Source organism: Schistocerca serialis, chromosome 12, assembly GCF_023864345.2.
Source record: "Schistocerca serialis cubense isolate TAMUIC-IGC-003099 chromosome 12, iqSchSeri2.2, whole genome shotgun sequence".
Lineage (NCBI taxonomy): Eukaryota > Metazoa > Arthropoda > Insecta > Orthoptera > Acrididae > Schistocerca > Schistocerca serialis.
The window spans coordinates 133,381,750-133,403,959 of record NC_064649.1 but is presented as its reverse complement, the minus strand read 5'-3'; the positions used below and the strand labels follow the sequence as shown (position 1 = coordinate 133,403,959).

The 22,210-nt window shown below is 40.4% G+C and overlaps 1 protein-coding gene across 6 annotated transcripts in view; it reads left to right on the top strand.

Moving 5' to 3' along the window:
• LOC126428295 (guanine nucleotide-binding protein G(q) subunit alpha) overlaps window positions 1-22,210 on the top strand; it is an 80,050-nt gene that overhangs the window by 44,803 nt on the left and 13,037 nt on the right. For 4 of the 6 annotated variants that reach the window (XM_050090216.1, XM_050090217.1, XM_050090214.1 and 1 more), the window contains 2 exons: window positions 653-760; window positions 9,659-10,677. In XM_050090216.1, coding sequence (XP_049946173.1) covers window positions 653-760; window positions 9,659-9,741 — 191 coding nt within the window. In that variant the 3' untranslated portion in view covers window positions 9,742-10,677. Of the gene's footprint in view, window positions 1-652; window positions 761-6,878; window positions 6,987-9,658; window positions 10,678-22,210 lie in introns of those variants that run through there. The other 2 variants (XM_050090215.1, XM_050090213.1) reach the window with 1 other exon arrangement.

Genomic DNA, 22,210 nt, shown 5'->3' with positions numbered 1-22,210 from the left:
CGGTTACGAGTCTGTAAACGAAGTGACAGAAATTCAGGCTTCACATGCAAATTCCTCATATTTTTCATTGATCCTCTCTCAAAATGTCATTTACTATAACCTTAGAGGTGTAGTCTGGTTGCAGTTAATGGCCTTCACCTTCTTGGGCCGTCCTCAGTGCTTAGCTGACCTTCACAAAATGAGTAGACCACAGAGATACTGTGCTGTGATCCACTGCAACTAGTCCCTCACACTTCTCTGAGTGTTCTATAAATTTGAATAAATATATTGTATAAATTGGAATAAATGTCTTTTCACACAGGAACACTGGTCACTGGCTCTGTTTCAGCTTCCATTTTAAAATTGAATTAATCACAACTCATTGACGCAAACCAGCACACACATATGACCATCGCACCTAAAGTCTTGCTCGTGACTGATGTGAATTTCAAGTTGATCACACCACCGTAACAGTTACACAGATGCAGTGTACAGGACTTTTGAAATGACACTCATAGTTCCTCAGTGTATGTAAGACTAAAGCATAGAAAAAACTTCAATGTTTGTGACCGTGAAATGCAAAAGTAAATTAATAGGGTGGCTGACGTGATTTTGTGCTTCAGTCTGCAGTAGTTATCTGAAGCAGAACATTGGAATGACTGTTTTTGTTTAGGGCCAAAGCAAGATCACATTGGTGCACAGGAGTACATTCTGAAGATGTACATGGCACAGAATCCCGACCCTGATCGCATGTGTTATTCTCACTTCACAGTCGCTACAGGTCAGACCTATTGTTCTCGTACCTAGGTTTGTTGCTACCGTTGGGTGCAGAGTAGGGATAAAAGTATTGCAGCTTACAGAAAACCTTTTCTTCCTTTTTGAGCTTGTAATTTGCCACTGACTGCTTCTCCAGTATCAAATTGTTACTTCTCCATAGACTATCACCCCACCTGCATAGTGTAAATACTGGTTTGGTTATCTCTGGACTTTGTGTGACGTCACACTGGGAAGAAGGGAAGCGGAGCAGGAGCTATTTACAGATGGCTGTGCAAAAATAATTGACTTTATTGTAGTGCTTTTCTTATATATAGGCTATTTGGAAGGCTATAAGTAAAATACTCAGATGTACAGCAAATTTATTAAAGAAATCTTAAAACTATACCTTTGTATTACTTCTCTACGTAATCACTATTAAGCATTTATAATTACATTTATCTGACATGATTTCATTGTGTGGGCATCCACAGCATAGATACTTGATTAAAATATTTTAATTTTCTTTTCAGAAACTATTAAAATCTAAAAAACTTTTCGTAGCCACATTAGCTGTTAGCAGTTTCTTTATTACGGGATCATATCCAACCGTTTCACAATGATTTAATCACATCCTCAGGTGTATACATTTATGAAAAACTATATTATTAATTATAAGGGATAATAATGGTAAAAATAAGGCAGTTAACCTAAGGACAATACTCACATAATTGATTTAACATGGGTTTGTTGAAGATACACCGTGTGTCATTGTTCGGGTGGTGTTCGAATTGCCAGAATAACCTAAATTGGATGATTACAAGATGAAACATAAAAAATTCCAGTGGCTAGCAGGCATAGGCAATGTACATGAATACTGGAAGCTGCGGGTGTGGACCTAAAAATGGAATTTAAATAATATCCCAAAAGAAAAATGTACAGAATGAACCTATCTTTGGATAGGAAAATCACCAGTGATGAAAAATCAACAAATACCCCCAAAAGCCACATTGCAGAGATGTGACTGTGCCTGAAGTATGAAGGCCAAACCACAAAACAGCCCAGTTGATGTCAACTGTTATTGAAACTGCGGAGCACAGTGTGCTCGAGAGAAGTGACCAGAAGAAGCATGGAAATATGCTGCTAGAAGGTGCAGAAATTGAGACAGAACACACACGATTACGTACCAAGCAGAGGCTGGGAACTATTACAGATTAAATTAAGGAGAAAAAAAGACAGTGAGTAATGTAACGTCTATGAAGAGAGCAATAAACAGGACACGTGGTAAGAGTCAGTAAGATAAAAGTACAATAAAAAACTTCCTAAGATAAAACATTACTAATATAAAAATTACCAAGTGACATATAAAAATGGTTAAAATTTCAACAAGATCCATGGGGGAACATACTAAGTGTTCTGAAGTAAACATCCCATAGTCACAAAAAATACTAGACATAGGTAATACAAATACCTATGTGGGCAGGCCTTTTTTAGACCTAAGTCGAGACAAGGCCCCGGGAGTAGACAACATTCCATTGGAATTGCTGATAGCCTTGTGAGAGCCAGCCCTGACAAAACTCTACCATCATGTGAGCAAGAAGTATGAGACAAGTGAAATACCCACAGACTTCAAGAAGAATATAATAATTTCAATACCAGAGAAAGCAAGTGTTGACAGGTGTGAAAATTACTGAACTATCAGATTAATAATCTCAGCTGCAAAATACTTACACAGATTCTTTACAGACAAATGGAAAAACAGGTAGAAGCCGACCTTGGGGAAGATCAGTTTGGATTCCGTAGAAATGTTGGAACACGTGAGGCAATACTAACCTTACGACTTATCTTAGAAGAAAGATTAAGAAAAGGCAAACCTACGTTTCTAGCATTTGTAGACTTAGAGAAAGCTTTTGACAACGTTAACTGGAATACTCTCTTTCAAATTCTGAAGGTGGCAGGGGTAAAATACAGGGAGCGAAAGGCTATTTACAATTTGTACGGAAACCAGATGGGAGTTATAAGAGTCGAGGGGCATGACAGGGAAGCAGTGGTTGGGAAAGGAGTGAGACAGGGTTGTAGCCTGTCCCCAATATTATTCAGTCTATACATTGTGCAAGCAGTAAATGAAACAAAAGAAAAATTTGGAGTAGGAATTAAAATCCATGGAGAAGAACTAAAAGCTTTGAGGTTCGCCGATGACATTGCAATTCTGTCAGAGACAGCAAAAGACCTGGAAAAGCATCTGAACGGAATGGACAGTGTCTTGAAAAGAGGCTATAAGATGAACATCAACAAAAGCAAAATGAGGGTAATGGAATGTAGTCAAGTTAAATTAGGTGATGCTTAGGGAATTAGATTAGGAAATGAGATATTTATTGTAGTAGATGAGTATTGCTATTTAGGGATAAACATAACTGATGATGGTCAAAGTGGGGAGGATATAAAATGTAGACTGGCAATGGCAAGGTAAGCGTTTCTGAAGAAGAGAAATTAGCATTGAGTATAGCTTTAAGTGTCAGGAAGTCCTTTCTCAATGTATTTATATGGAGTGTAGCCATGTATGGATGTGAAACATGGATGATAAATAGTCTGGAGAACAAGAGAATAGAGGCTTTCGAAATGTGGCGCTACAGAAGAGTGCTGAAGATTTGATGGGTAGATCATGTAACCAATGAGGAGGTACTGAATAGAATAGGGGAGAAGAGGAGTTTGTGGCACAATTTGTCTAGAGGAAGGGATCAGTTAGTAGGATAAGTTCTGAGGCATCAATGGATCACCAATTTAGTATTGGAGGGCAGTGTAGAGGGTAAAAATTGTAGAGGGAGACTAAGCAGAATCAGGAGGATGTAGGCTGCAGTAGTTACTTGGGAATGAAGAAGGTTGCACAGGATAGAGTAGCATGGTGAGCTGCATCAAGCCACTCTCTGGACTGAAGACGACAACAACTTCAGCAGCTCCCTGTGCCCATGTACAGTGCCTGGACCTGCTACGCATTGGAATTTTTTTTGTTTCATCTTGTAACCATCCAATTTAGGCAGTTCTGGCAATTCCAATGCCATCCAAATGTAGGGAGCCGGTGTATCTTTAACGAACCAATGTTAAATTAGTTATGTGAATATTTGTTCCCCTATCCTTCAGGTTATTGACTTATTTTTACCATTATTATACCTTCTAATTAATATTATATTTTCTCATAGATGTGTGCACCTAAGAATGTGATTACCTCATTGTGAAACTAATTGTGCATGATTCTGCAATAAACAAATTACTAACAGCTAATGCAGCTATCAAAAGTTTTTTGGAAGATTTTTGTAGTTTAAAAAAAATTCTTAAAATATTACTGCCTTTTACTAAGTTGACAAGTTCCTTCAGCATGTAACTGGGTCTCCTCAGATTGCAGCTATCCTGTAAGAGCATCTTCAGCTTCTTCGTCAGAGTTTGTGTTGCGATCTGAGACACACCCCACTGTTCCTTGAACCCGCTGAACGTGTATAGGATTCAGCAGGTGGACTATTTGCTAATTATGATTCTGTCGTAGTCACTTTGATTCTTTGCAGAGACATATTCTCCGGACATTATGTGATAATGTGGTTCTATGTTTAGAGCCCCTCAGGGCTGCGGTGGTGGAAGGGGGTGAGCATCCCAGTGTACAGAATTCTCTATCAATTATTCTGATAATTAGTGTATTGTCAAGTACCTAATCTGTGGTGTAAGTACCTTTTCAGTTAAATGTATCCGTGGTGTTTCAAAAACAATTTTGTGTATGAATTACCTATTGTAATAGCAACATATCGCCTCCCATTTAGTTATTTGGTGGGACAGTAGCCAGTGAGCCGTAGTTGGAAAGACACATCTGATATGTATTCTACTTTGTGACTTTAATTGCAATATGCTATAATCTTATTTTTGAAGTTTATGCAGTAACTTGTTGCTTTCCCCAGCCAGGCAAACAAAGAACTATTGTCACTATTGCTGATTTTTAGTATTCCATTTATGGTCATGCTTTAAAGTAAATCACGTTGTAACAATTACAGCTTTTATATGCAACTATTTGTATATTTTTAGCAGAGAAGATCAAATCTATGGAACTGATTTCATACTATTTAGTATGATGATGTAATTTCTCTCTGTGAAGACAGTTACATTAAGACCACTTCAGTGCTTTAAGTAAATATATTTTTGTCTTTATTTGGTCTATATGATCTAGGAGGAGGAGAGCGCCAAAATTTTTGTTGCAGTTTCCTGAATTTCACTATCATCCTAATTGTAATTGTTATTACCAAAGGTGGCAAATTTTTTGTCATAAGAATTCACAAATAATGGTTCAAGCTATAGTAAAGGGCATCAAGAATGAAAAGATTTGTGTAAGGAAAAAAATATGCACAGTTGTTGTTGCTTTGTGTGCACCATCTAATTTTACAGCATTTTTTCCTCCCTCCTCCCCCTCTCCTTCCCTTGGAACATTCCTGTCCCACCCTCCCTTGGAAACTACCTCTCTCACTCTCTCCCTCTCTCCATAACCTCACTCTCTCCCTCTCTCCATAACCTCACTCTCTCCCTCTCTCCATAACCTCACTCTCTCCCTCTCTCCATAACCTCACTCTCTCCCTCTCTCCATAACCTCACTCTCTCCCTCTCTCCATAACCTCACTCTCTCCCTCTCTCCATAACCTCACTCTCTCCCTCTCTCCATAACCTCACTCTCTCTCTTTCTCCATAACCTCACTCTCTCCCTCTCTCCATAACCCCACTCTCTCCCTCTCTCCATAACCCCACTCTCTCCCTCTCTCCATAACCCCACTCTCTCCCTCTCTCCATAACCCCACTCTCTCCCTCTCTCCATAACCTCACTCTCTCCCTCTCTCCATAACCTCACTCTCTCCCTCTCTCCATAACCTCACTCTCTCCCTCTCTCTCCATAACCTCACTCTCTCCCTCTCTCTCCATAACCTCACTCTCTCCCTCTCTCTCCATAACCTCACTCTCTCCCTCTCTCTCCATAACCTCACTCTCTCCATAACCTCACTCTCTCACTCTCTCCATAACCTCACTCTCTCCATAACCTCACTCTCTCCATAACCTCACTCTCTCCATAACCTCACTCTCTCCATAACCTCACTCTCTCCATAACCTCACTCTCTCCATAACCTCACTCTCTCCATAACCTCACTCTCTCCATAACCTCACTCTCTCCATAACCTCACTCTCTCCATAACCTCACTCTCTCCATAACCTCACTCTCTCCATAACCTCACTCTCTCCATAACCTCACTCTCTCCATAACCTCACTCTCTCCATAACCTCACTCTCTCCATAACCTCACTCTCTCCATAACCTCACTCTCTCCATAACCTCACTCTCTCCATAACCTCACTCTCTCCATAACCTCACTCTCTCACTCTCTCCATAACCTCACTCTCTCACTCTCTCCATAACCTCACTCTCTCGCTCTCTCCATAACCTCGCTCTCTCGCTCTCTCCATAACCTCGCTCTCTCGCTCTCTCCATAACCTCGCTCTCTCGCTCTCTCCATAACCTCGCTCTCTCGCTCTCTCCATAACCTCGCTCTCTCGCTCTCTCCATAACCTCGCTCTCTCGCTCTCTCCATAACCTCGCTCTCTCCATAACCTCGCTCTCTCCATAACCTCGCTCTCTCCATAACCTCGCTCTCTCCATAACCTCGCTCTCTCCATAACCTCGCTCTCTCCATAACCTCGCTCTCTCCATAACCTCGCTCTCTCCATAACCTCGCTCTCTCCATAACCTCGCTCTCTCCATAACCTCGCTCTCCATCTGTCCATCCCTCCCTCAGAACCTCCTTCCCCCTCTTATCTCATTGTATAATAATTACTGAACAACATTCTCTTTCAGGTTGAAGCTATTCAAAATATTTGATTCTCTCCCAGTTTTGTTTGTTGATAATTGTGACCATTCATATCACGGGATACTGACAGACATAATTCATTGTAAATGAATGTGTTATAAATGTGCTTTGTGGCAAACTTTTGTTATGTTTGAAGCTGAGTTATGTTTAAAGCTGTGTTACGGACTTGGGTGACAGTGGGCAGAGGCCAGTGTGTTAAGTTCTGTTGTTCACATCTAGTACTGTGTAGAGAGAGGTGTACATTACAACTTCTGTGGCACAGGTCCTCAGCGGGACGCCATCGCGGCTCGGGAATTCATTCTGCGAATGTTTGTCGAGCTGAATCCTGACAGCGAGAAGATTATCTACTCGCACTTCACTTGTGCCACAGGTATTTTGTGTTAATGAATGTGGTGACATTGCCAACTACTTGTTCTGTGTTCTTAATGTTTTGTGCTCTTTGTATTGTGATGTCGCATATAAGCACTTGTACTGCATTAATTTTGTGTGGCGGAACCAGACACCAGTTCTGTACTAGCTGGTAATAAGACGTTGTCCACTACGATGCAAAGCTTTATACCCAGTCGATTGCATCACCTTTCTTAATACGTGTTTATTCATTATGGTGGGATGAAAATGTAGCCAAACATACAGTCACTGGTCTCATTATGACACACACACACACACACACACACACACACACACACACACACCCACACCTCGAGTTTTCAACATAACAGTTCAGGAGGTACAAAGAGATGTTAAGATTATTTTCTTCATTCTAAATGAAGTAATTGAATTTCTTTAAACATGACAGATTATTAATAACTGACAAACCATGCTGATGTTGTTTTAAAAGTAAGCGGAACTAGACCTAACTTCGTAATACTTCACCACACTGTTTTTATCAGCTACTAATGCTTCAGTTTGCCTAACTCACTTGGGTTAATGTCGATAAATTTCCTGACCAGGGTAACAGAGGGATGTTTTATTGCTGTGTGGCATGGAGCTCAATCCTGCATATACACAAATGGTTCTCCTTTAGGGAACAATTTTTTTATTTGAGTTACAGCCTCCTCCTCTTACTGGTCTTGCTGCATTGTTCCCTCAACAAGGTACAGATGCTCAGTGCTTTTGCCACTGGTGACTGATGATGTCATGACTTTGGTGCTATATTCCAGTGTCTGCACAATACAGTCGAGATAGCACTTTTCACTGAGATGCCTTCATACAGACTGAGTTTTATTTATCAAAATTTCGGTTGTGAACCCATCACTAAAGCAAACCTGAAATGCAATGAAAAAATGTATTAATATATGCTTTAGGATTGGCCTTGAACTCAGAAAATTTATCACTGCTGTATGAAGGCAAATGCTCTCCAATTTAACGACACTCGACAGTTTGCAGAAGTTCAAATCTTGATTCTTTTCCTCCTTTGCCCTTGCACCTTGAAGTACATTTATCAAAGTTTGCATCTTACAGTTCTTTCAGATTCAGCAACACCACTACGTTAATTTAATTTTGATTTATTTTGTACAAGTAAACCGTTTCTTACAGCATATCTGTTTCAAAAAGCACTCAGACCTTGGTAAAAACATTGGTTTTCTGGCACACCTGTTCTTCCTTTGAGGTACTAGTTCCATTCCAAAATTGGTTTTCTTATTTACACACCTTACAGATGATTCAGATATGCCAATCTTTGAGAAATTCAATTTGAATATGTATTGCTTCCAGTCAGTCCTTATGTATGCTGAATCTTTTGGGGCATCAGATCACTTGCTTTTCCCATTGTTCTTCATACCATTTTGTATCAAAAATCGCTTCGGTAATCGGCAAACTTTAGAGGTTACAGATGGTAAATACATCAGGAACACGATAATACTAGATCTTAATAGAGTATTCACACTTCAAACATGTCGGCTCTTACTCAAACCAGTAATTATCAGTTGTTCATTGACAGTCAGGTCTCACAAGAACAATGCAGCAGAATAGATGAGCTCAATTCTTTCATTAATAGCTCTTTAATGATTTTCAAACTATTAAATTATTATAAGTGAGCCGGTTTATGTAATCAAACCCCAGAAATAATTGAACTGTCAAAAAAATCAAGTGTGTCTAATAACATGGCCAGGGATCGTAGCATAATAAATAATTTATTACTAAATAGGACTTTTCACCAAGTATCATGTTTTCAATCTGTTCAAGGATGCTGATTGGTTCCCACAGCAAATATGTCCCTAACTATAAATTGTTGAGCACGATTACTTTACTTGTTATTAACAAGATCAGAAACTAAGTTATCAGTCAACATCCACACGAAACGGCCCTGTGAGCAGTCTTCCTTTGTGACAGGTCCACCTACAACACACAGAAACTAAATTGAAAAGTATCTTGAGGAAACCCACCTGACAACTCTTAGGAAAGACAACTTGTACACTTCACTCAGCACAGGAATCAGTTTCCCGGTGTTCAGTACCCACATACCACAGTAGCTGTGCTCACACTGCTGTTGTTTTGCATCTCATTTGATGGTGAACATTAAAATTTCTAATTGATAGAAGCAAATTTGAATTTTGCATGAACATACAAAATTTAAGTGACAGAAGACACTTAACAAAATTATCTCGAGCTGCCGTGCTTGAAAATATGTCTTGCCTTCTACTAAGAAGGAAAATGAAAAGTGTGATTTAATGGTTTGCCCTTCGTTCTAGTACAAGTGATTATACTGCTGTGGCCTCGCAGTGCTGTGTGGGGGTTTAGGTGCAAGTATGTTGTTACTGTGTGTGTCGCTGTTTCTCTGACTTCCTGTGTCGTACAATAGCTGGCAATGTCACCGCAAATCTTTGTGCATGGTCTGGTTTCTCTAATGTGTGTGTTCTGTGTCTGTGCACGCTTTCCTGTCCCGGGATCTGGTCTTCGACTCCTCACTTGCCGGCGCTATATCGACTTGCATGCCGTCTGGTGCTTTTCCGAATGCATGACCTCTCAGTTGCTGCAAATGTGTTTGGTCGCGTGGCTTTCTCTGATAATAAAAATGACTGCTTATGTGCTTCGTGTCTACAGACACTGAGAACATTAAACTAGTGTTCTGTGCTGTCAAAGACACTATAATGCAAAGTGCTCTGAAGGAGTTCAACTTGGCCTAATGTAACTAACGTGTGCATGTACATGTTTTATTTTACTCCTATTATTAACACCACTGTTGCTGATTGCATGTTTTCAAATCTTCTTTTTTCTCTGTGTCAAAGAAATGTGGAGGCAGAATTTTTTAAAATGTATTTGTACTGTATCTTATATTTGAGTATTGGGATCACTAAGCAGATATTTTAGAGGTTCCACATTATCATATTTTGAGATGTTTTTAATATGTGCGCAAGTGACAATTTGCATAAATTGATGTTTTATACTGTTTTAGGGAATTACTGTAAATTCTTTTCTTGTATATTAATGAAGCTGGGAAAAATTGAAGGTGGTGTATATGAGAAAAGAATTGAAATATTGTTCACATTTTGTGCCCTTAAAGAAAGGAAGAGAACTGGCAAATGGGCAATTTTTAGGTACCACTATTCCCTTCAGTATTACATCTGCATGTATCGTATTCGGTTATTCAGCTGTTCTCTCTGTGAGGCTACGATGAATCTCTAAATATCTTTATTATAACAATGACAACCTGGAAATGTTGAAAATAACGGATAACTTTTTTATGAAGTTCTTCAATATTGTTAAATACGTGGGGATGCGTAGACATTGTTTTGCTGTGTGCAGGTATTTCATTAATTAATACAGTATTTGTTATGGTTTCTCCACCTGCTAAGAGATTTTGTTGCCACATTTTGTTTTTGATATGGGTAATTCCCTTAAGAATGTAAGCTCAGGAACACTATTCGAAGGAACCTGAGATCAGTTTTTGTAGATGGCTTGTTCTGTATTTAAAGATGTAGAATAATTTAGTGTGTTAATATTATAATTACTAATTTTGTAAATAACCTGTTCTTCAGAATCAAATAACTAATGTTTAAATAACAATTATTTTCTGATATGAGTTTGGAAATGCACAAATATAGAAACTGTTATTTGTTGAACACTGATTATTTATTTGTATCACTTTACATAAACAGTGATAACTTTGTGTGGAAGACCAAATAGTGATTGCATGTTTTTATTTGTTTGTGCTTTGCATGTGTATTGTGGAGAATGCTGCTTGGACATCTGTTAAAAACATTACCGAACAACCACAGTTAATATAAATGACCAGGTTTTGCATCTTCATACTGCCCCCCTCCCTCCAAAACACACACACACACACACACACACACACACACACACACACACACACACACACCTCCCTCTCTCCCCCTCTTTCTGTACTCCTAATCCTTGTACCACAGCCACTCATTCATTTCCAAGTATCATCCCGATTACAATAATTTTTATCGTGCCTCAAAATAGCAGTAGTCCTCACAAAAAAATCTTCTCAGCTCTGCTGAAGTAATATTCTTGCACCAATTTGGCTTATTATTTCTAATCTTGATATTTTCCAGGTGTAATTTTGGTCTTCATTTCCAGATTTTGTGGCCCCTCTACATTTTTCAAGACTGCATGATGATGATGATGATGATGATGATGATGATGATGATGATGAATCTCTACTTAAAATTTGGGTTCATTGACTGTGTATTTTTTATATGGGGGAATTTGATAGCGAGACTTTAGCCTCAAATTAGTGATATCAGACTAAACAACTGGAGGAGTTCATCGTAAATGGGACAGAATCTCTTGGTTAGAAATAGTAAACAGATATATCAAACTATCATATGTATTTACAGTGTAGGAAACAGTAGATTGCTGCTTGCCATAAAGAAGATGCATTAAGTAGCAGTCAGGCAGAACTAAGACACTTAGATAAATCTTCGATCACAGGCTTCATCAGAAAAGAGAATTCCTACACATAAACATGCACACATGACTGCCAACTCTCATTATGTATTTGATGTACACCCATTAGCTACAAAACTGCAAATACATCACAAATGATAATTTGTGACTCAGCCTCAGTTAGTGAAAGATTCAACAGTCCCTCCACATTTGACAAACCAAATTGGTGGTTTGTGTCAAACAGTACACAATTAACAGGATTCCAAACCTAATACCGTAGGCAAAGTGAGTTTGACAAGCCACTCCGTTTCTAAATTACTGTAAGTTTGTTAAATTTGTCACTTAAGTAGCTGTAACGAAAATTAAACACACAGACACATGCGCATGCTCCCACATGGAAGCTTTATTCAACATTATATTTTTCCCTGACTTATAGGCACAAAAGCGATTGTTATTTCCAGTTTGTTGAAGGACTCTATTTGGACAGTCAAACTCATGCCCGAAAGGAAAAGTCAAATTTCAATTCTCATGTGCAACATTTACCCACATTGTGCCTTCCTGAGTGATATTTATAGGTACACTTATCTTGCATGAAGTGATAGGGTGGAGTGTCGATTCTGTAAGTAATGACTAATCGTGTGGTCCGTCTGACCATATACCATTTTTAAACATTCTCACCCATTCTTACATTAAAGTTTACCCTGACATACCAAATGCTGTATGCTAGTTTGGTATCACAGATAGTCATCATTTATTTCAGTTGAGCTTCATCAGTTATCTTAAAGTGAACTGTGGAAGACAGGTATAGGCTTACCACACCACATTCTTTATTGGCTGTGAGTGAGATATCACACTGGACTTATGCGCAGGAGGATGGCGTTTCAAATCCCCATCCAGGCATTTTCCGTACTTTTCTCAAGTCACGGAAAATGGCAGAACGGTTCCTTCAAAAGGGAGATACGGCTGACTTCCATTCTCGCCCTTCTTCAATCTGAGCTTGTACTCCATTTATAATTACCTTCTGATTCATGCGATATTATACTGGTTTCCTATACTTACTTAGACTGACGAAGAATGGGCTAGTATTGTAGAAGGCTAGAGTTAAAATAGCGTGGATGTGGTAAGGTTTTGTAGGTCAAACCTGAACCACTGTATAATGCAAGGATCTCGGCATTTTCACTACATCCTCACACCGAAGTGACTGATTACCCTGAAGTCAAAGATGCACGTGAACCTAACAGACCACTCATTCAACCAGTAGTGGCATTGTCTGTGGGTAGGTAATGTACTGACCACCTGCAAGTAGTGCAGTGACGGTAATTGTATCTGTCATTGGCATAGTACCTGAAGATGTCTATTAAGTATTGTTGATAGAATTTATATTTATTGTTACAATTTTATTTCTAACTTTTAAGTACAAAAACGTTACACGTAAGAGAGATCTCAAAAGACTATGCAGTATCGTCGTGGAAATCGAACATTGACTGCAATACTGAAGGGAGAAGTATTCACACCCATTAATTGTGATAGCAAGAAATGACTTCAGTAAACACTCTTTTTGTCATTTTGTTTAGCAGATGTAATGTGACTTCCATTTCTTAAAGGAGGGAGATTTTTCCACAATAGTTCTAATTACATACACTGCCCTGCCTTTCACACAATGATTTCTGGTTAACACCCCTCAAATAGTAGCACTATGCCATCTGCTCTGAAGATTTACTACATGTGCAGGTGTTGATGTAATTGGTCTTTTTATTTGACACGACACACACTCTTCTTTTAGCTGTCTGCAACGTCGCACACCTAGCATCGATGCCCTAACACCATATCTCGTCACTGTCTTGGTGTCCCACTGCTCTGAATGCTATTCATTTCATAACGATTTAGCCCTGATTTTGAACTTGTATTCTGGTTACATTGTATGACAATCCTTGAAGTGTAGTAACTTGCCAGAATCGTGTAAATGTCTGCTTCAGTTTGTTGTATGAATATTATATATTATGTTTTAGTTGAGTAGGGAAAGGCATTTGTGGTAATATTTAAGAGGAAATGTGTTTTTCAAATTTTTTTTTTTTTTTTTTTTTTGTAGTGAATGTCATCTTTGAAAAGTCACAGAAACGAGACCGTAATTACGGTAACAATTTCCTTTGCACGGTTTAAAAATTCCACTGTTCTCCATGTGCAGATGCATTTCCATTGATTTCTAATTAGCCATTTTGTTATATTAATGGCAGATGTGGATTGAAACAACTCCCATAATGCTGATACTTAAAAACAAGATGGAAAGTGAAGTGCTACCTCTGTTGATGTCTTTCACAGCTATTATGTTTTTACGAACGTAACTCAACATAAAATGCAAATAGCACATGTTTAAAATTATGTGGCAGGCTTCAGGATATAATTAGCTGCCTTGTACTTCTGTAAAGGGTTGGGTAAGTCCACAGTGATAGTGGACATTCTTGTTTTGAAACCAAAAAGGAACAGGGCACAAGCAGTTCTGTGTTACAGCCAGCAAAGAGAATTTCTGAGTGTCTCGATATTAGTGAAACTACAGTGAAGCAAATTTAAAGAGAATGTACAGAAACTTGATGTCTTGTATAATCAATAGAGTGTTCTGGCAGGCAACAGAAGTTTGTATTGGATGAGTTTACGCAACGAGTCACAAGAAAGAAAATCTGCAGCTTCAGTGTAGAAACACAGTTTCCATCAGTAGCAGCTGCATGGGAAAAGTTGAAGACTGAAGTGGAGGACTTGCCTGATAAAGGCAAAACAATCTTTTGGTGTGCTTTTTAAAAATTGGGCATGAGATATGAAAAGCTGAACAAAAAATCTGTGCTGATGTGTGCTGATGGAAAATAACAGAGCAAAAGGAAAAAAGTAAAGAGTTCTGTGAGAAATAATACAATTGCCAAACACTCGATGGATTATTTATTACATTGACGAGATTTGGTGTGGTGCAAATCGTACTAGAAAGTATTTATTGTAGGAACAAAAAGAAATTACGTATCAGAAAATATATATGATTATCTCAGAGGAAGTGTTAGAGAGTAGAATGACTGGAAGGGAAGAATTGAAACTTTCCCCGTGTCTGGAAAAAGGATTATATTGTGCCACATTGGATACAAAGGTGGGTTCTTGCAAAATGCTAGCTTAAATTTTGTAGGGCAAAAAGGAGATGCAGATTATCACTCTGAGATGAAAATCAGACACTACAAAGATTGGTTTAGGAGCCTTAGCGAAATATTACCATACGTATCTCCGATTGAAATAAATTGTGCTCCATACACACAATGCTAAATCCAGTTTCGTAAAACTTGTCTGTGAAATGGAAGAAGAATTCTGTTATAAGCAGTAATGGAGAGCTTCTGTCTGCCTTGTCAGTTGAGGAATTTACGAAGGTGGGCCAACTGAAACATGTGCGACTGCTCTTTGGGTCACGAGAATACTTGTAGGAAAGTCAGTATATAGCACTCAGTGTACGAGGAAATTAAACTTTCGTGGTTGTGTGTGGCACACTGTAAATTCACCGCCATTGAACTTATTTGGGTCTTTGTCAAGAACAAGGTAGCAAAGGAGGAAAAGAATTTTAAGGTAAATGGTACTTCCTAGTAGCTGTGTTGCTCCACTCTGAAAAGCATTCCCCAAAGGTTCTGGAGGAATTCTGTGAGTCGTTCACATATGTGAAAACAAATAACTCCAAAGGTGATTAAGGTAGGTATTATTTCATTCGTCATTCTTTCCTCCAAAATTCATTCAAAGTAATAAAATTTTCATTTTCTGTTAAAACATATAGTAGTTTTCATTGTTCATTTATTGAGGGCTGCTTCTATATCAAGTGTTCACTTGCAGTTTCCCATTTTCTTGCCCCCTAGCCTCAACAACTGAATGCGTGAATGCTACATTGTAATGCTAGTATGAAGTTTGCCTTTTTTGCTGGTGAATAGGTGCCTATTGTGCGTTTAAACTGGGGCAGTGCATTGGTATGACGACTCAGTCTCCTGTACATTGCAGCTACTAACATATTGCTTTACAAACTCTTAACTGAAAAACACATGAAGTATTCATTAGTAGTGGCATACAATGCAGTCAACGAAAGTTGAAGCTATACATCTATCATTTCTCCACTGCAGTGACTAAAACGATAAGCTCAGTTGCAGTGTCTTGCATTTGACATTATAGCAATGAAATGACTAATCCGAAAATAATGAAAATCCCCCTGTAAAGAGAAAAATGTTGTATCTTTAAACTGCAAAAGAAATTTTTTATCCTAATTACGGCCTGGTTTCTGTGACTCCTCAGAGTTGTTGTTCACCAAAAAATGCTTGATAAAGCACACTTTCTCCTAAATATTACGGCAAATGACACCACCTTTTCAACTGAAATACAGAGTGATTCTAAAATCACTATACATTTTGTACTTAAACAAATTTTATTAACCAATATATAATGGCACTGCAACTTATGTTACAATAAGACATAATTTCAGTACATTTCATTGAGACCACCTTGCATGTCTAGGCACAACCCCCAGTGCGCCACTGTAAACCGAAAAACCTGCCCGAGCATATCTGGTGTAATCTCAGCAGCTGCAGCTCGAATCGGCTGTGTTAAGTGTTCAGTGTTGCGGATCTTCACCTGGTATACCGTAGACTTGATAAACCCCCATGCAGAAACGTCTAAGGGTGTCAAGTCAGGAGAGCGGGGTGCCCACATCCGTGGAGAGGCACGGCCAGTTCACCTGCCGGGAAATGCTCGATTCAGATAATCCCGAACGAGGGCAAAATGGGGTGGTGCACCGTCCTGTTGAAAAACAGCAGTATCTATAATCCCATCAGATATCAACTAGGGCTTCAAAAATTGTTCCAACATATCTAGGTATGTGGTTCCAGTAACTGTTCGTTCTGCGAAGGAGGAGGGCCCGTACTCTGTTGACCTTGTTATCCCTAACCACACGTTCACTTTTGCCGTGTCCCGTTGCCACTCCTGCAGCACGCTTGGTTGTTCGTCTGCCCAGATCCTGCAGTTGTGTCTGTTCACTTGTCCACAGGTATGAAACATAGCTTCATCACTGAATGAGACATTTTGCGTCAAATTATCATTTTCCACAGCTTGTAGCAGGTCATCACACGTACCTTGTCTGGCTGCGAAGTCCTCCGTTACGAGCTTATGTACAGGGATATGGATATGTATGTGGATATGGTACGCACGTTTGTGCAGCTTGTAACGAAGAACTCTCCATTACAGTGGTCTGAGGAATACCGAGCTCCCTACTAAGTCTCCTGGTAGACGCGGAAGGGCATCGTGTGATCGCATCCTGTACACTTTGCACGGTGTCTGGCGTTATGGTCGGCCTCCCTTGGATGTTCTTCATCTGCAACACTACCAGTATGCTGGAATTTATTGACTAGGGTCTTGATAGCAAGCTTGGTGTGGCCTGTTTTCCGGAATCGACAGGCAAAGTAATGTACAGTGACTTAGTATATCACTGAAATGTGTAGTGACTTTAGAATCACCCTGTATAATGTTCGTACATCAACTGAAAGCAGACATTTCCACAATTCCAGCAGGATACAACACATTGATGTTTGTCATGGGATGTAACCAGAATATGAGCTCAAGGTCAGGAGTCAGTCATTATGAAATTTGTAATAGGCTTGTGTTCTGTAGTTTACTTTTGGTGAAGAAAATAGTCAAACCAAACCCAAGGTACTTGTGTATAACTATCATTCTAGTCACCAGAGAAGTCAAAACAATACCATAAAACCTTAATTAAGAAATTTTGCTAAAAGGAAGACAAAATAGTTGAGGAAATATCAGTCCCTCCAGTACCTTATACAAAATAATATCTAGTGACATTTTAACAAGCCTCAAGATCTGAATTGTTATCTATTTGGTTGGAGGGCTGCCACATGAGCAATCTGTCTTGGTGTGAAGTCTGTGTTTTTGGGGCACTGAGTGTGTTGTTTCATTTTTTGTGTAGTTTTGTATCAGTTACAGAACGAATGTTGTAGAATTTGGAATGTCAACTGTTTTGGTTTGTGTGCTAGCACAGCCTATAGGATCAAGATGAGTCTGGACCAATGTAGTTACTAGAACAGTATCACGAATGAAATGTTTCGTGGGTTCCTCCGTAATAGTTGTTGAATAATTCAGTACTTTAACTGGAGGGTAGGGTTCTAATGTGAAAATCCCTTTTTCTCATTGCCTGCATCTTGGCTTGAAAATCTCTCGCACCAACCTCCCCCCCATCCAACTCACGCTCCCACCCATCCAAATCGACGTCAAGCTATACCTTGTGTGCCTCACGTCGTTGACATATTCTCCTTTTTAGCATGTTGCTGAGCGCTGAAAACTTGACAGTAAACTACCTCTCTCAACGCTGCTAAATGAGAGGATTTTCTTCTTTCATAAACCACATACATTATAACAATCTTTTAAACTCTCAAAACAACGTCAAACAATTCTCTGTCTGCCGGACAAGTTTGCCTCAAATGTATTAGTGACAATCGGAGTCCCTGTTCGTAGCGGGCTCTGCAACTCAAACTACTTTTGTTCCGTGAGCTTTTCCAGCATTGTCACAACCGTCTTCTTTCACGGAGACCAGCACAAGTCCGAGGCGGGGGTTGGTTGTTGGAGAAACCATTAAAAACAGCAATTGTACGCGAGCCGCCAGGAGCTTCACCCTGACCAGTAGCAGTGCCAACTTCATTGCCATTCAATTAATGTGCACATACTGAGCAACCCCGTGTTCGACGTGTGTTCACCTTCCAACTACATCAAATAAATTTCCTCCAGCAGTTGATCATCATTTGGTGGTCCTAAATACATTGTGCAACACATGACTTTCTTATAATGGTGTGTTGTACTATACTGTGTTCTGTATAAATGAGGGCGACAAATGGTCCCTAGGGCAACCTTTAAAGCCAAAATATTATGGTGTCTTCTTACTCATTGTTCATATCCAAATAATTGTACGTCATAGTATTTTGAGTGGCAGTGTGTCTAAATGTGTCCGTACCTCTCGGTAGAAGAGTAGGCGGTGAGAGTGAGTGTCTGTTGCACAGTGAAAAGGCAGATTTGCACATGTTAATGTAGTGATATCGTGCATTGGGGCAGTGACAGATTATCAGGATATTCACCACTCTGCCCTGAATTCTACACTACTGGCCATTAAAATTGCTACACCAAGAAGAAATGCAGATGATAAACGGATATTCATTGGACAAATATATTATACTAGAACTGACATTTTGGTTACATTTTCACACAGTTTGTGTGCTTAGATCCTGAGAAATCAGTACCCAGAACCACCACCTCTGGTCGTAATAACGGCCTCGATTCGCCTGGGCATTGAGTCAAACAGAGCTTGGATGGCGTGTACAGGTACAGCTGCCCATGCAGCTTCAACACGATACCACAGTTCATCAAGACTAGTGACTGGTTTATTGTGACGAGCCAGTTGCTCGGCCACCATTGACCACACGTTTCCAATTGCTGAGAGATCTGGAGAATGTGCTGGCCAGGGCAGCAGTAGAACATTTTCTGTATCCAGAAAGGCCCGTACAGGATCTGCAACATGCAATCGTGCATTATCCTACTGAAATGTAGGGTTTCGCAGGGATTGAATGAAGGATAGAGCCACGGGCTGTAACACATCTGAAATGTAACGTGCACTGTTCAAAGTGCAGTCAATGCGAACAAGAGGTGACCGAGACGTGTAATCAGTGGCGCCCCTTACCATCACGCTGGGTGATACGCCAGCATGGCGATGACGAATATACGCTTCCAATGTACGTTCACCGCGATGTCACCAAACACGGATGCGACCCTCATAATGCTGTAAACAGAACCTGCATTCATCCGAAAAAATGTTTTGCCATTTGTGCACCTAGGTTCGTTGTTTAGTACAACATCGCAGGTGCTCCTGTCAGTGATGCAGCGTCAAGGGTAACCGCAGCCACGGTCTCCGAGCTGATAGTCAATGCTGTTGCAAACGTTGTCGAACTGTTCGTGCAGATGGTTGTTGTCTTGCAAACGTCCCCGTCTGTTGACTCAGGGATCGAGACGTGGCTGCCCGATCTGTTACAGCCGTGCAGATAAGATGCCTGTGATCTCGACTGCTAGTGATACGAGGCCGTTGGAATCCGGCACGGCGTTCTGTATTACCCTCCTGAACCCACCGATTCAATATTCTGCTAACAGTCTTTGGATCTCGACCAACGCGAGCAGGAATGTCGCGATACAATAAACCGCAATCGCAATAGGCTACAATCTGACCTTTATCAAAATCGGAAACAGTACGCATTTCTCCTCCTTAAACGAGGCATAACGACGACGTTTCACCAGGCAACGCCGGTTCACCAGGCAATGCCGGTCAACTGCTGTTTGTGTATGAGAAATCGGTTGGCAACTTTCCTTGTGTCAGCAGGTTGTAGGTGTCGCCACCGGTGCCAACCTCGTGTGAATGCTCTGAAAAGCTGATCATTTGCATATCACAGCATCTTCTTTCTGTCAGTTAAATTTCGCATCTGTAGCACGTCATCTTTGTGGTATAGCAATTTTAATGGCCAGTAGTGTAAATCAGAGGTCAATTTCCTTAGCAAAATAATAGCTATTGTAAAAGTACCCTTCATTCAGCTTTCAGTAAACTACTGCAAATGGAGTAGGACAGTTTTAAAAAGTACTCTTTTTATTATTAAAGCACTTAATATACACTGTCCACTCTCATTATTGTGAACACCCGTCAGAAGCCTGAATAACCTCCTTTTGCAGTGCAGACTGCTGCGAGACGTGCAGGGAGGGAGTCTGTGAGGTTCTGGAAGGTACCGGCAGAAGTGTGGTGTCGTGGCTAGCTGCACTGTGTTCCTCGATCGATGATCCGTGCCACAAACAGCCAGATCGAGGTGGTCCCATAGATTCTTGATGAGGTTTACGTGGTGGCCAGGTAAACTCACCGTGGCACTCTTCAAACTGCACACGTTCACTAGGAGCCGTGTCACACGTTGCACTGTCCTGCCGGTAGATACCGTGACATCGTGCCGAGTAAAAACAAACTGTGTGTAGGGGTGGACATGGTTCGCGTGGGTAGATGTGTACTTGTGTTCGTCCGTTTTGCAGTGCAGAAAGCCAATACCACCCACTCCGGCTTGCACCCTTTCCACGATTGTTTTAGGATGTGTGCTATCGGTGTTTCGTGCCGTATACACCAGTGACCACCTGTCTGATGGAGCCTTAAACGTGATTCATCTGAAACGGCTACCTGTCATCACTCCAGTCCAGTTGTGGTGTTGGCATACAAATTCCGGCCTTTGCTGTCAGTGAACGGTGATCGGTACGGGTGCACCGACCAGGTGTCTGTGTAGGAGGCTCTTATGCAGCAGAGCTTGCTGAACAGTCATTGAGGAGACACTGTTAGTAGCCCCGTGATTCATCTGAGCATCTGGTTTCTTAATAGCCGCACAGCTGTGCGCTCGTGTACATCTTTACAGCTGTCGCTCACGTCCGTCACCTGTGGCCCGTGGTGGTCCGCAGTTGCCGTGGCACCGATTTTGGATAGTGCTGTTTCTCTGTCACAGTATACTGCAACCACAGCAGCACACAGTTCAAAATGTAACCGTTTTGGAATTACTTCCACTCTTGAGTAGAAAGCCAATGATCATACTCCTTTTGGATGTCATAAATCGCTCCTTTTCCACATTACCACAATGACTACATTGTTGATCGCATTCCCCCCCCCCCACATCCCCCCCATCCCCCCCCCCCTCTCCCCTCCGCCCCCGGGTATTGCATTTTGATAGGCAGAGCTCTCATTAATGTAACTGGACCATTTATTTCTTGATGGGTTGACAAGTTCTCTTGATTCTATGTTCCACTGCTTGAGAGTATAGGGGCACGTCAGTATCTTCAAATTCTTTTTCAGGCTTAAAGCGTTATAATCTGAGCTGCTACTCCATTTTCTTGAAGAGGTGAAAATCACTTCCAGCCTAGTCTTGGGTTAGAGTTCTTTTTGAACTGATGCAAGAATTCTGTTTCTCAGGCAGAATGTGGATCGGCATGTTGAGCAAACACAGAGCGCTAGCCAAGAGATTAATGCTTCACAGTAGAATTAAGAATTTTTTTCCTTCCACATCCAGAAGTGTCCAAAAAAATACAGTAGCTGTAATCTGTCTGGCTACTAGACATTGGCATGCTCCTCCGTCCCCTCCTCTTTTTTTCCCAAGGCTGTTTTGACTCTTGTCACTGGCTGCTGTTTGGTCACAGGAAGCAAATGCCTCGTCACTAGTTTCTGTTCTGTTCATTAGACGCATACTTTCTCTGTCTGTTGTGTCAGTAAAGATAAGCAGTAATACATTGAGTATTATGGTCCTCAGAAATATTGCCAGAAAGTTGGATTTTGCAAATTTTTATTTCAGTTTTCTGTAGGTGTATCAGCTGGTTGCTGGCTCCATAATGACAGATACTTGTTGCTTCCTGAACTTTTGTCCTCCCATTGTTAGACAGCTCCATTGATACACACAATATTCACTCGTCACATTCTGTCTGTAGGCAACTTACGGTTTGTGATTAATGTCAACAGCTTTAAGATATTTTGGCACTAAAAACTGTTTTAAAGATTGTTTTCACATCTGGTAGATGTTTCAGGTGTAATACCCATTTTGAATAGCTACTGTAGGCAAATGAAGTGTGCTCTGACCTACTGAACCAGTGTAGTATCTGTTCCATTCCCACTTGCACTGCATG